The following is a 15,134-nucleotide window of genomic DNA, read 5'->3' on the forward strand; positions in this document are numbered from 1 at the left end:
ACATCCTGTGTTCTAACAGAGTGAGTGAGTGGGAGAGAGAGAGAGAGAGAGAGAGAGAGAGAGAGAGAGAGAGAGAGACCCACCACAATGTCTAGCTATGACCCCTCTTGTATGCAGATATGCAGTTCAATATTCAAACATCTGGATAGGAGTTTTTGGTTGTCTAAGGATGTGTAAGACAGGGGCAGGAATTATTACTGACATATAAAAGTTCAATTTAGTTCAGACGTTGTGTGGTTGCCTGTCAGAACATAATGTTCTAATGGTCTAACTTTTTTTGGACTAATTGTTTGATGCTTTGGCAATTGTTTTTGAAATTTTCATAGTTGAAGACACTTAAGGTAAGATCAACTAAGTTCCGATTATAAATGTACTTAGTGTTAGCTTTATATTGTAGACTTCTGGAAGAAAGTATGTCCGGGGGCGGGGCTAGGGGGAAACAGATCCCCAAACAGAGTTGGACACAACACCGGCATTACTTTTGAAAACTGCCACAGCAGAAGAAAATCCTCACAACTGTAACGTTAGCAGAAGAGACTGAACAAGCTTTGTCTAAATAACTAAGCGCTAGGCAACTAACACGTCGAGCTAGCATTAGGGCTAATGTTAGCTAGCTACAAATGTTGGTGCCAGGTTAGCTAGCTAGCACGTTAGCCGTCCTACATGACGGTCATGTTAAATCAAGCAGAAACGAGCTAACGGCACCGTTACAGTTGGGAATATTTTCTTCTGCTATGGCAGTTTTCTAAAGTAATGCCCGGTTAGCTCCTAACGCTAACTCTGACTGAAACCAGCGTTTAGCTAACGGTAGCTAGTTACCATGATGGGACAAAGCTAGCTGTTGGATAGATGTGTATCTGCTGCCTTTATATTGTTTGTACGGTTTATATATTTTGTTTACAGTTTTGTAAAATCAATTTTGTAATTAAAGTTAAGCTGTGTTTGTTATTGGTACCTTTATAGATTGTTTTTTTTGTTGTATGTTGCGGGACTTTTATTTTGAAGCCTCGGTTCGGGGTCTCGTGCAGATGCTGATTTAGCGGGAGGGTTTTTAGTGAAGAAAGTTAGCGGTAAGCACGGACATTATGGATGCTCTGATAAAAGTTTATTCTAGTCATAAAAAGAACTTTAAACTATCATAAAGAAGATTTAAAGACTATTTCCCTTTCTCACAGCATGCAGCCAACGAGGTATTTGTTTATTTGTCTGTATTTTCTGTCTGTAAACTGCCATTGCTTCTGTTCCTCACGCTTTCACTGTGTGTCAAAATAATGTGTTTGTTGTGTTTTGTTGTTACTGTGTTTAGTTTTCACGGTGGATTTGAGGAAAAGTCTTTAAATAAACCAGTAACAGGAGAACCACTTGTGTCACACAGGTGTGTGTGTGTGTGTGAGAGAGAGAGAGTGTTTGTGAGAGAGAGAGTGTGTTTGTGAGAGAGAGAGTGTGTTTGTGTGAGTGTGTTTTTGTGTGAGAGAGAGTGTGTTTTTGTGTGAGAGAGAGTGTGTTTGTGTGAGAGAGTGTGTGTTTGTGTGAGAGAGAGTGTGTTTGTGTGAGTGTGTTTTTGTGTGAGAGAGAGTGTGTTTGTGTGTGAGAGAGAGTGTTTGTGTGAGAGAGTGTGTGTTTGTGAGAGAGAGAGTGTGTTTGTGAGAGAGAGAGTGTGTTTGTGAGAGAGAGAGTGTGTTTGTGTGAGTGTGTTTTTGTGTGAGAGAGAGTGTGTTTGTGTGAGAGAGAGAGAGTGTGTTTGTGTGAGAGAGAGAGTGTGTGCTTGTGTGAGAGTGTGTGTGTGTGAGAGTGTGTGTGTTTGTGTGAGAGTGTGTGTGTGTGAGAGAGTGTGTGTTTGTGTGAGAGAGTGTGTGTTTGTGTGAGAGAGTGTGTGTTTGTGTGAGAGTGTGTGCTTGTGTGTGAGAGTGTGTGCTTGTGTGAGAGAGAGTGTGTGTGTGTGTTCAGTACAGTTCAGTTGTGGGTGTTGAGGAGTCACAGACAGGTGATGTTGTCTTGTAGTTGGTGATCACCTCTATGTCCTGCCACATGTGCTGGGTATCTCCACTGTCCTTATAGTGGCCGTGGATTCTCTGGACATGTGCTCTTTGCCTCTTTTGTGACTCGGGACAGTTTGGCCCTTGCTGTTTTTAAGGCCGTCTTGTCCTCTGATCTGAAGGCGGAGTCTCTAGACTTCAGCAGCACCTTTGTGGTCATCCACGGCTTCTGGTTGGAGTGTGTGGTGATGGTCTTGGAGACGGTCATGTCATCAATACACTTGTCGATGTAGCCGGTCACTGATTCTGTTCTCCTCCAAGTTGATAGAGTCTCCGTTGGTCGCAGCCTCCCTGAACATATTCCAGTCAGTGAACTCAAAACAGTCCTGAAGAGCAGAGGTGTCTCCTGCTGACCAGGTTTTCTACTGTTTCAGAACCGGTTTAGAGCGTCTGACCAGCGGTCTGTATGCTGGAATTAACATAACAGAGATGTGGTCTGAGTAGCCGAGGTGGGGGCGGGGCTCCGCATGGGACGTGCCAGGAATGTTTGTGTAAACAAGATCCAGCGTGTTAAGTCCACATGTCCATAGAATTTAGAGAATACTGATTTGAGACTTCTCCGGCGATAATAAACAGACCGTCGGGGTCAGCATTCTGCAGATCGCTAATAGCCCCATAGAGTTCACAGCAACATGGCAACAAACTTCACCTCACCTTCAGAGACATTTCTGAACACAGAAAATAATTACATTTGAAATAGGTGAATGTGCCGTTATTATGTGTTTGTTATTGTTTACATTTATGAAATGGTCTATATATAATTGTTTCTTTTTCCTCTCTTGCAGCTGCAGTAATGAAATGGAGCAAAGACACAGCCGAGGAGACGATCAAACAACATGCTTCAGATCTCCTTAATCATGCAGCAGTGAGAGAGAGAGGGATTGGTGTTTATTTATTAATTGTTATTCACTGCAGCGTGAGGTAACTTTCAGTTTTCACACACACACACACACACACACACACACACACACACACACACACACTTGCTGAACTGTACATCATTATACGCCCTTTACAATTTTTTTCACATTTCTTTTTAGACTGCTGCTACAACAATAAAACACAATGATCTGTTTTTCTGTTAACTGTATTGTGTTTAAATCCACAGCATTTTACTATTGCACTTTATTCATTACAAAACTGTGTAGTGGTCAGTGCTGCACTGTCCCTGGTCAGTTATTGTACTGTACTGTACTGTCTTGCACTGTTTACACACATGCACTTTATGTAGTACTGTGTAGGTCTGTGTAGTGAACTTAGTTCTGTGTTGTCTCCTGTAGTTGTGTGTTTTATGTAGCACCATGGTCCTGGAGGAACGTTGTTTCATGTTACTGTGTACTGTACCAGCTGTATGTGCTTCAAATGACAATAAAAGCTACTTGACTAAACACCAGTGACCTGGAGTCCCAGTTAATGACGTCCGCTCATAACAACGAGTCTAAAGTCTTTACTTATGGTTTAGTAACTGGATACATGGAAATATTCTCAAAGAAATCCTTATTTTAACTCATTTCAGCACTTTTCAACACTCTACACAGTTCTGGAGCACATTATTCTCACACCAGTCTCTTCCCTACACAAATCTTTTCTGATTGGCTCATAACAGATCCATCATAACAGGAGAAACTTCCTATTGGACAATCAAATAAAAACTGTTACAACAATTACATTTCACATGACTGAACACATTCATACTCAATATATCCTTCTTACTATATTATATTTATTCATGTGCAATTTTATTCATTTCATATAAAGACACTGTAAAACCTCATGCTTCACTTTATTAGGATTAAAGTGATTTATATTAAAGAACAACACACTGAGAGTGTTGTAAACAGGAAAAAATATTTAAATGTATGTGAATTTCTTACTGTCTACTTTATAATAATATACTTGCTCATTCATGCAATTATCAAAATCAGCCAATCATGAAGCCACAGCACAATGCACTCATGCAGTAACACACACACACACCAGTCTATATAGATTACACAAAAAGAAAGCCTTGTTGGTGAGAGAGGTCAGAGGAGAATGGTCAGACTGCTTGGAGCTGACAGGAAGGCTACAGTAACTCAGTATGTGGGGGTCAGTGATTGAAAAGTGAAACTAAAATGTCTTTGACTCCCTCTAGTGGTAACTGCTGTATGGTTTTAATCCTGACTAATAAGGGGTGGATTCTTCAATACATCCAACCAATGATTTGCTCCTTCACATCCTGCACGATAATGCAGTCTTTAAAAAGCAGGAACAATCTGCTGAAGCAGTCATGTGTTTTACACAGTCGGGTGTTTGTTTTTGCTGTAATGAATCTTCACTACAAATTCAGTTCCTCTGACAGAGGAGGTCGATTATGGACAGGCTTCCTCTCAGAGAATCAGCAGCTGGAGAAGAGATTCTTTACAGAGATCCATTTATTAAACAGTCCTGTCTTCCTGTGCACTACACTGAAACTGGAACGTATGGAAACAACATTAGTTCCTATGACAGGCTTTCTGACAGTTTTAATGTGTATGTTTGTATAAGGCTAGAGTTTTAACTTCACCATATTGATGTGTTGAAATGTGTTATATTCACCTGCTCTCAGTGTGTGTCTCGTCCCTGCAGCAGATTATAACTTATTTTTTATTAACGGTGTGTAAATAAGTAAAATGTTAAATGTACCTGTAAAGTTCCTACATAAATGTGCACAGCGCCCTCTATCTGTTGAATGATGGTATATTGGAGTGAAATCCGGGGTTTCTCACAGCAGGTTTAATGGGACATGCTGTGGGTAAGCTGTGTGCTTTGAGTGGTTCAGAGATTTATCAGGAAAAGTGAATAAAACAAAAATTACTCTTTGCTATCAAGTATTTCTGTAATGAACATTTTATGATCATGTGATCTACTAATGATGAATGTGTGTGCAGCTACAAACCCTACAAGTGTTTATAATAAACCTCTCAACAATCAGGACAAAAAATAAGGAACACCCTAACAAGTTTCTTTAAACTAGTTATTGTGTACTGTTTATTCTAAGCCATGAGTTTATAGTGTGCTGGAAATAAATGTTTATAGAAATAAATTCAGTGTAGAATTGATTCCTTTGTCTGAGAGCAAACAGGACAAATAGTTTCTAATGCTAATAATACCACAGAGAACTTTAATAATCACTTAACATTCATTCAAATCAGATGATATTTTATGTTCAAATTTGATTTATGTTGATGTTTAGAATAATAAATAAATGTTCTCTCTTCTTTACTTTAAACATCAATAGTAACACACTGTAAACACAGTTCCAGACATCCACCGATCTCTCTATTACAAAGACATGTCTCAGGTTTTCTGTATCTATAGACCAGCAGGTGGAAAAGGAATATTTTATCAAACTTATTTAAATAGCTGAGATGTTAATGTTGTCCCGCACACAGCCGCTAGATGGCGCCGGGAGCTCATGCAGTGCTGCCGGAAGTGACACGTGCATGAAAGCAACCTATTTATGAATACAGTGTTTTGTTCAGTAATTGTTTAAGGACATTTCATGTGTTCAGTCTTTATACAGTCCATAATGCAACTGGGATTACTATCCAGTATCCACTCATCCACTACTTATACAGTTGGGACTCCACAGAGGCCTCAGTCACTGTTTTTTCCCTTCTTCCACCCAGCAGTCTAAAACTGAAATATTCCCAAATTGTTGGATTCCTGGTTTAATCACAGCAAACTCTTCTGTGTTGATATCAGGATAAACTGAGGTCTAAGAACACCAGAGGAAATTCATCAAATAAATTTGTTCCCTCTTGCTGTTTTTTGTTTGTCATTACTTAAAAACATAGAAACACTATTACGATATACAATGATGTACAATAAAGAAATACAAGAAGGAGCAGAATCTCCCCCAAATCCACCAAAACACTCAGCTTCAGAGCAACAGCATTAGAGGATCATTCAAGAATTTCCCAAAGAACTGCAAGGACAATAACAAGTTAAGATAAAACCTGTGCTTCATACCATATAAGAAAGTGTGGGCGTCTCTAAGTCCATATATTGATAGTTAGAATAATGTTCTTCCAGCTCATGTACACAGATTTACTTTCAGAGATTTCGTGAATGCATAATATCTGTATTCCATTTCCAATGCTTTATTAAAATAGGTATTGTGCATGCATAAAACTTTAATACAAACATTATTTAAGCTACAAACAAAGTCATATCAGGACATTTATGAACACAGTGAGATGAGTTACAAAGCATCAGGTCATATGTAAAGACAAAAATATGAACAATAAAAAATTTTCAAAAGCAAGTGTGTGTGTGTGTTTACAAACAGAACAACAGATCATGACATCACTGATCCAGGACTGCATGTTGTAGAACAAATAAAAGTAAATAATTCTTCATCTCAGTTAACTTTACTTTCATCTTAATTCGTTCATCAGTGAAGTTTTGTACATCAACAAGATTAACTTACTTTCTGTTAGAAAACAGTGACGGCCTTACAGACTTCACTCACGTTTCCAAAAACCAACCAAAAGCACTGAAGTGTAAGTATATGAGAAAAATAAAAATAAACATTTTTATTAAAATATGTAAATGAGCCACAAACATAAATTAATGTACTTTCAGTGGAATTAGTATATGAGTAACAGAAAAATCTGTATTTTAGACTCTCGTTTCTGACCTTATTTTTCTTGTACTTGTATAGCATGTATCCAGTTAAAAGTGCATTAAATAAAACTATATTCATTATGAATTATAAATTTTTAAATGCTTTAAAATATGCAAATGTGCCACATGTATATATACAGAAGGAGTATAAAAAGAGTCAAAAAGTTAATAAGTAAAATATCTATCTATCTATCTATCTATCTATCTATCTATCTATCTATCTATCTATCTATCTATCTATCTATCTATCTATCTATCTATCTATCTATCTATCTATAAGAAATGTTCCTGTATACAGGAAGGGGATGAGTGGACTCTACTGCTGTGTACAGGAAGGGGATGAGTAGACTCTACTGCTGTGTACAGGAAGGGGATGAGTAGACTCTACTGCTGTGTACAGGAAGGGGATGAGTAGACTCTACTGCTGTATACAGAAAGGGGATGAGTAGCCTCTACTGCTGTGTACAGGAAGGGGATGAGTAGACTCTACTGCTGTGTACAGGAAGGGGATGAGTAGCCTCTACTGCTGTGTACAGGAAGGGGATGAGTAGACTCTACTGCTGTGTAAAGGAAGGGGATGAGTAGACTCTACTGCTGTATACAGGAAGGGGATGAGTAGACTCTACTGCTGTGTACGGGAAGGGGATGAGTAGACTCTACTGCTGTGTACGGGAAGGGGATGAGTAGACTCTACTGCTGTGTACGGGAAGGGGATGAGTAGACTCTACTGCTGTGTACGGGAAGGGGATGAGTAGACTCTACTGCTGTGTACGGGAAGGGGATGAGTAGACTCTACTGCTGTGTACGGGAAGGGGATGAGTAGACTCTACTGCTGTGTACGGGAAGGGGATGAGTAGACTCTGCTGCTGTGTACGGGAAGGGGATGAGTAGACTTTACTTTCTGAGGAAGCTCAGATGCTTTAATGTTTGTAGTAAGATGTTGGAGATCTACCAATCTGATATTTATTTTTAATAACATTTATAATATTATAGATTACATTTATTTTATTATTCTTGATTATTTCCTACTGCATATGCTATTCTTTTGCTGTTGCTCTAATGTGTGAATTTTCCTTTTAGATTATTAAACTGATCTATCTATCTATCTATCTATCTATCTATCTATCTATCTATCTATCTATCTATCTATCTATCTATCTATCTGTCTGTCTGTCTGTCTGTCTGTCTGTCTGTCTGTCTGTCTGTCTGTCTATAGGTTTTCCTTCTATCTGTTTGATAACTGTAGCTTCATCAGAACAGACACATGGCTCACTGCAGAGAGAAAGAAAGAGACAATAAACACATTTATAAATACATTTCTCCTGATATTGCTGTCACTGATGTTATAAACTAGTTAACTTGTTGAATCAGTGACCGAGGAAACAAATCAGTTATTTCAGTATTTTGTATGTTCCTCGTTAACTCTGTCATAAACTGTCCATGTAGACTGAGATGATGGAAAATGACCTAGAAAGCTTCCTTGGACATGGATGAACTCTTACAGATTCTGTGAGGTGGCGTTTTGTGTACATGGACACTCTAACTGCTAGATGACCTGCCTAATAAATCTAACTAATACTGCTTTAAAAATCAGTTACTTGATGGTGTGTGTTTTTTTTTGCTGTAAAAGTCATGAGCCTTACCTCCATGTTGTGGTTCAGCTCTGAGTGGACAGTATCATCAGCCACACTGGCCTTTTCTAGTGGAAATCAGACATCATTAATTAATATCCTGAAATATTATTATTATTATTATTAACTCATCTAAATTACCACACAAATATTGATGTGGATATTAAATTATACACAATTAAAATAGAGTTTATACTTCAAATCTAGATCTAGTTCAACTCTACTGGGCTGTAAGTCTTTTAGGATTAATGAATATCATTGCACTTCCATACTTGTGATTATGTCAGTGGCAGAAGAAAATAGAAAAGTGTTATGTAGAAAGAGGTGAGCATGAGGTGATGTGATGTGTTATTTCCACAATAATTTGTCAGCAGTCATGGTTTCTTACAGAGACACATTTACAACACAGCCCTGATTACAAAAGCCCGACTATAAAGTGAGTAATAGTTTCAAACATGATCTATGGATAAAACACTTATAAAGTGTAGTTAGATGAGTGTAACTGTACGTCTAAATTGCATAGCCATATTTTTCCTCACATAAACCCAGTCTTCATTATTAAAACAGTTTCAGTATGACACACACACACACATTGAATTTGTACAAAGTTCAAAAAGCTTACTGAAATGAAATTATAATTTAAAATGCAGTATGGGGCAGGTTTTGTGTAAAATTTTATGATTTTAATTGCAATTTGTGCTTAACCCTTAAGACTTTACAACAGTTTGTGGAGATAAACGAGTTATTATTCTCTTCAATATGGTATGTTGTGTTTACACTGCTATTTTTTTTAGAAACAAAAAAATCTTTTAATAAATAGATATAAAAATGCAGCTTTCATGTTACAGCAGAACAAAACTTAAACTTCTCTGTCCTGAAGACGTTTACATGTCAGAAAACAGAAAGTCATCTCTTTTACCTCAGGTTTTTTTTTATTTGTTAATTAAAAAAGTTTAGCATTGGATTTCTCCAGCCACAAATGACAAATACTTTTTAAAAACATGTATATATATATATATATATATATATATATATATATATATATATATATATATATATATATATATATATATATATATATATATTTCATTTTTATTTTAAACTTTCTGCAACAACAAGGAATTACAATAATTTAACAATATTTTTTCTTACCCCTTCTAATACAGGTGATAAAAAGAGGAAAAAATCATATAATAATATGAGTAATAGTTACAAACATGAACTATGAATAAAAAACACTTATAATGTGTAGTTATGAGTATAACTGTATGTCCAAAATTGCACAGCCATACTTTCCCACCAAAATCTCATAAGTGCAAAACATGAACTCCTCTGTCCTGAAGGGGTTTACATGTCAAAAAACAAAGTTATAGCTTTACCTCAGGGTTTTTTTATTTGTTAATTAAAATGCGTTTAAAGTTTTGCATTGGATCTCTCCAGCCACAAATGACAATATTTTTAAACATACTATATGTATTTCATGATTATTTTCTGGAATAACAAGGAATTAAAATAATTAAACAATATTTTTTCATACACCTTCTAACACGTATGATGAAAAAAGGAAAAGAATTATGACATACCTCTCACTGTAATCTTGACAGGATCACTGAGCTCTGTGTGGCAGTTTCCCCTGCGAGCTCGACACTTGTACTCTGTTTCTCCTGCATTATCGACTGTCACTTTAAGTGTGTTCTCTTGTTCACTGTTCAGATTCTGTAACAGCTGATTATTTTTGTACCATTCAAACTCCTGCTGCAGCTCACAGCTCAGAGTGACGGTGTCTCCAGTGTAGACGGAAGTCTGAGGATTCACTCTCACAGTCGGCTTGGGTTTTGCTGTTGGTATGAAATGATGAAGGAGTCAGAGCAAAAACACAACTTCATACAATAAAGCCATTGCCGACAGGTGTTCTAAAATATTATAAAGTATTCAAATAACCATAAATACACACACCACAGCAGTGTTAGTGTGAACAGACAGTCAAGTAAAAAGAAGATAATGAGGCTTGTATTTAAATATCATGAAAGACTTTAACCTCAGGTGTTGAGGCAGAGACTGATGTGGATGATGCTGATCATCAAAATCATCCAATTCCAATGCCTCAAATGATCTTCTAATAAATCAGACAATGGCAGAGCCAACACAAGGTGAGATTTACTGCCTTCTTTCTTAATGTTCACTGTGTTCTATTAATCAGACTGACTCACCACAATTATACTGCACACTTAATATAAAACCCAGATGGTACTTTAAAAGATATGATGATGATCATTGTGAAAGAAATTGGTGTCTACTAGACAGGGAAGTGAAAGTCAACATTAAAGAAACAGGGACTCAGTTACAGACAGCTCAAAATCTGAAGCCAAAAAATAATGTAAACATATTAAATAAGAAATAAAAACACCCACAGACTCACCTGATACAGTCAGTGTAACAGCATCACTGGAGTGTGAGGAGCGTGAACCTCCTCTCTCTGCTCCTCTACAGGTGTATTTACCTGTGTGGGTCACTTCAACACCACTGATACTGTACACCTGTCCACTACTGACAGGACTGTGTGAAGCATCTTTATACCAGCTGTACTGCCAGCTAGAGACACTTTCATCCTGTATGTTACATATCAGAGTGACGTTCTCTCCACTGAACACCTGATTATCAGGATTTATGGATGCCACTGGTTTAGGTCTTGCTGTAGAAAAATAATAGAACATCTAAATTGTCATGATGAATTTATCATCATGGTGTATAATGATGATATAGGAATAGTGGAATAGTGAACACAACATTTTTGTTTTATTAACACTATTAGCTAATTTACAGATTCAGGGGTCTGACAAAATAATGTGAACACCCATTGTAATAGGGGTTAATATTATTTGTGTAGGCTACTGCGGAAAAAAACAACTGTCGTGATTGAGTTATTTATTTTTTGTTACTATATATTGTTTATGTTACATGCCAGTATAAGACAATTGTGCTCATCAATGGTTAGTTTAAGACATTTCTTTGGTGTTTTAAAGAGCAGTAGTGTCCATGATTATGACTGTGTATAGAAAGCATGGCAGGACTTCATCAGAAAAGAAGAAATCAAAACTTAATGATAGGGACTGTCGAACTCAATCAAGAATGGTGTCCAAACAACACAAAACTAGTGCAGCAAAAGTGACAGCAGAACTTAATGTCCACCTTTAAGGTCATGTTTCTCTGCAGAGAACTTCACAAAGCCACCATCCATGAAAGAGTTGCAAATGGTAAACCATTAATCACAGAAAACAATACAAAAATGCAAAAAAAGAAAAGAAAAAAAGATGGTGTCATGATCATAAAACCTGGACAGCAGAAGACTTGAAATGAGTGATATGGTCTGAGGAATCATGTACATTATTCCCACCAGCAGATCACCCATACACACAACCAAAACAGTTTAGTCTTGGTTTGAGGAGCACCAGTATGAACTTTAACATCTGCCCTGGCCAGCTAAATCACCTGACTTGATTATCATCAAACCAGTGCGGGAAATTTTGGAGAGAAGTGTGAGAAGCAGGTTCCCTGCTCCAACTTCTCTGAAGCAACTAGAAGATACTCTGCTAGATGAATGGTACAAAGTTCAAAGATGTTCAGAAGTTATATGAATCTATTCCAAGAAGACTGGAAGCTGTATTAAATGCAAATGGTGGTCCAACTACTTATTAATGAAAAGATACTACATATTTCATCTGTGTTCACATTATTTCATCCAACTCCTATAAATGTTTTATATTCTTTGAGATCTTTTAATTTTAACACTTAAATGTCTGTAAATGTACAGTAAACAACAAATCTAGATCCAGTTGAACTTTACTGGACACTGTATACTGTCTTTAATGGACTGATTATAATTGCACTTCCACACTTGTGATTATGTTGCTGGTAGAAGAAAATAGAACAGCACTGAGAAGAATAAAAACACCCACAATAAGAGGTGAGCATGAGCATATGTTTTGTGTGATTTCCAGAATAATTTGTTAGCATTCATGTTTTCTTACAGAAACAGTTGTACAATTGTACACAACCCTGTTTAAGTACAAAAGTTATTGAGTAATAGTTACAAACATAAACTATGAATAAAAAACACTTATAATGTGTAGTTATGAGTATAACTGTATGTCCAAAATTGCACAGCCATACTTTCCCACCAAAATCTCATAAGTGCAAAACATGAACTCCTCTGTCCTGAAGGGGTTTACACATCAAAAAACAAAGTTATAGCTTTACCTCAGGGTTTTTTTATTTGTTAATTAAAATGCGTTTAAAGTTTTGCATTGGATCTCTCCAGCCACAAATGACAATATTTTTAAACATACTATATGTATTTCATGATTATTTTCTGGAATAACAAGGAATTAAAATAATTAAACAATATTTTTTCATACACCTTCTAACACGTATGATGAAAAAAGGAAAAGAATTATGACATACCTCTCACTGTAATCTTGACAGGATCACTGAGCTCTGTGTGGCAGTTTCCCCTGCGAGCTCGACACTTGTACTCTGTTTCTCCTGCATTATCGACTGTCACTTTAAGTGTGTTCTCTTGTTCACTGTTCAGATTCTGTAACTGATTATTTTTGTACCACTGAAACTCCCATCCAGTCTCCTGCTGCAGCTCACAGCTCAGAGTGACGGTGTCTCCAGTGTAGACGGAGCTCTGAGGATTCACTCTCACAGTCAGTTTGGGTTTTGCTGTTGGTATGAAATGATGGAGTCATTTTACAACATAAGCAGTAGATTCACTGTGTCTAACAGATGCTTTGTGTCTAAAACAAACATTTAATACACAATGGTACAGTTGTATACTTACTTTGGAACAAAATTCATGATTCGACTGAAGTGTAGAAACACTGTATTGCTGATTTTAGATTGTTATTTTATGGATCCTGCACAAATCCTGCATCACCATCTGAACATGTATGGGTCTTTTTCAAAATGAGCAAAAACATGACTTCCTACAGTAAAGCCATTGCAGACAGGTGTTATATAATATTATAAACTCTATGCTAAAATGTTTCTTGGTGTGTTCTATTAATCAGACTGACTCACCACAATTATACTGCAAACATATATATATATATAAAAAGATATGATGATGATCGTTGTGAAAGAAATTGTTGTCTACTAGACAGGGAAGTGAAAGTCAACATTAAAGAAACAGGGACTCAGTTACTGACAGCTCAAAATCTGAACAATGTAAAATAATGTTAACATTAATTAAGAAATAAAAACACACACAGACTCACCTGATACAGTCAGTGTAACAGCATCACTGATCTCTGAGATCTGAGAGTCACTCCCATCTCCTCTGCAGGTGTAGGTACCACTGTCAGAGTCTTTAACAGCCCGGATTCTGAACTCCTGCATTTTGTCTGTGTAGTATCTCAATCTGTCCCCTCTGATTTCATTATTATTTTTCATCCAGCTGTAAGTCCACTGAGTATCTCCTCCTCCCTGTATGTCACATCTGAGAGTAACAATCTCTTCAATGAACACATGTGTATCAGGCGTTATGGACACCACAGCTTTAGGACTCCCTATAAAACATTCTGTTGTTAATAAACCTTACATAAAGTCATTCCCAAGTCTACACTACTAATATCAAGTTTAATGAGAGTATGAGTGCATGTTTTTGTTACTTGTTGATACTGATATGATAATACTGAAGAAATCAGGGGCATCATGGAGCATTTTATTTAGCACTAGTTCTGTCAGTTACTCTCTTGTGCTGCTGTCATTAAACTTGTGCTGTTTTATATCTAATATGTTAAGGCATTTAAGCAGTGTAAACCTATTTATTTATATCTGGCGTTGCAGCTATCCTTTGATTAGAGCTATAAAAACTGCATTAATAATACACAACCTTATAAAAGATAAACTATATATAAATCACCTTGAGCCTGGGTCACTGGTAAAAGTGAAATCAGCACTAAAAAGGGAGAAGAAACAGAGCATAATGTAAATATGGAAAATATTCAATCTGTTAATGAAAACAGAGCATTTAAGACACAAACCCACAAGATTAAATCATGTTTAGGAAATAAATAATCTACAATCTGAAATATATACATTGTAACCTCTCTACATAATTAAAAAAAAAATCACTGATGCATACAAAGGTCACTATATTTTTCCAACTTTATTGCACAAAGTAATCTAATATGTAGCACATAATATTATTAAAGAAGTGTGATAATGGACATAAAAGTACTTTGACTATCACACTGAAAAGGGGGAAGGTGGTGGTGGTGGTGGTGGTGGTGGTGAGGGGGCCTTAATACGTCACTTCTACTTTAAAGTGATTTTCCTGCATGACATTTTCTTAGAGACTCAGCCACATGGAATTGGACAAAACAGACACAATGGGCTGGTTCTTCAGAGCTCTGCTGCCTGAAAAGCACAAGGCCATCAGCCTAACAGCCTCGGCAGCCTCAAATAGATACTGTATGCTCTTCTTGAAATCGCCAGGGGAGAGCAGCCTGACTCACACCGACCCCAAGTCTTCTTTCACCTGGGCACAGGCAATGCAGCCTCAGATCCTGCATGTAGCCACTGAAGAGCTTATAGCTCTGTAGAAACTCTCCCTCTCCGGCGCCGTTCCTCTCCCTGACCCCTGCCATGATGCCCACCCCTTGCTCACCAAGATGAAGCCACTTGAAAGCCTCCCCACTCTGGGACCCAGCAACAATCCCATGCCCACTGAGCCTGACCTACCCACTCTGGTTCATGTCAACAAGCCCTGGCTAGCTGGCTGTGGCCTCCACACCTCCACCCCATCCAAGGG

General features: G+C 37.2%; 1 protein-coding gene across 1 annotated transcript in view; it reads right to left on the reverse strand.

Annotated features, from left to right (window-relative positions):
- Positions 1–15,134, reverse strand: part of LOC131356295 (leukocyte immunoglobulin-like receptor subfamily B member 2) — a 62,327-nt gene that overhangs the window by 41,933 nt on the left and 5,260 nt on the right. Inside the window, exons 2-8 of the mRNA XM_058395195.1 lie at positions 14,244–14,279; positions 13,597–13,887; positions 12,779–13,042; positions 10,737–11,009; positions 9,901–10,155; positions 8,330–8,385; positions 7,460–7,552 (exon numbers count right to left, since the gene is read on the reverse strand). Coding sequence (XP_058251178.1) covers positions 7,460–7,552; positions 8,330–8,385; positions 9,901–10,155; positions 10,737–11,009; positions 12,779–13,042; positions 13,597–13,887; positions 14,244–14,279 — 1,268 coding nt within the window. The remainder of the gene's footprint in view (positions 1–7,459; positions 7,553–8,329; positions 8,386–9,900; positions 10,156–10,736; positions 11,010–12,778; positions 13,043–13,596; positions 13,888–14,243; positions 14,280–15,134) is intronic.

The sequence above is a fragment of the Hemibagrus wyckioides genome, linkage group LG07 (assembly GCF_019097595.1).
Source record: "Hemibagrus wyckioides isolate EC202008001 linkage group LG07, SWU_Hwy_1.0, whole genome shotgun sequence".
NCBI lineage: Eukaryota > Metazoa > Chordata > Actinopteri > Siluriformes > Bagridae > Hemibagrus > Hemibagrus wyckioides.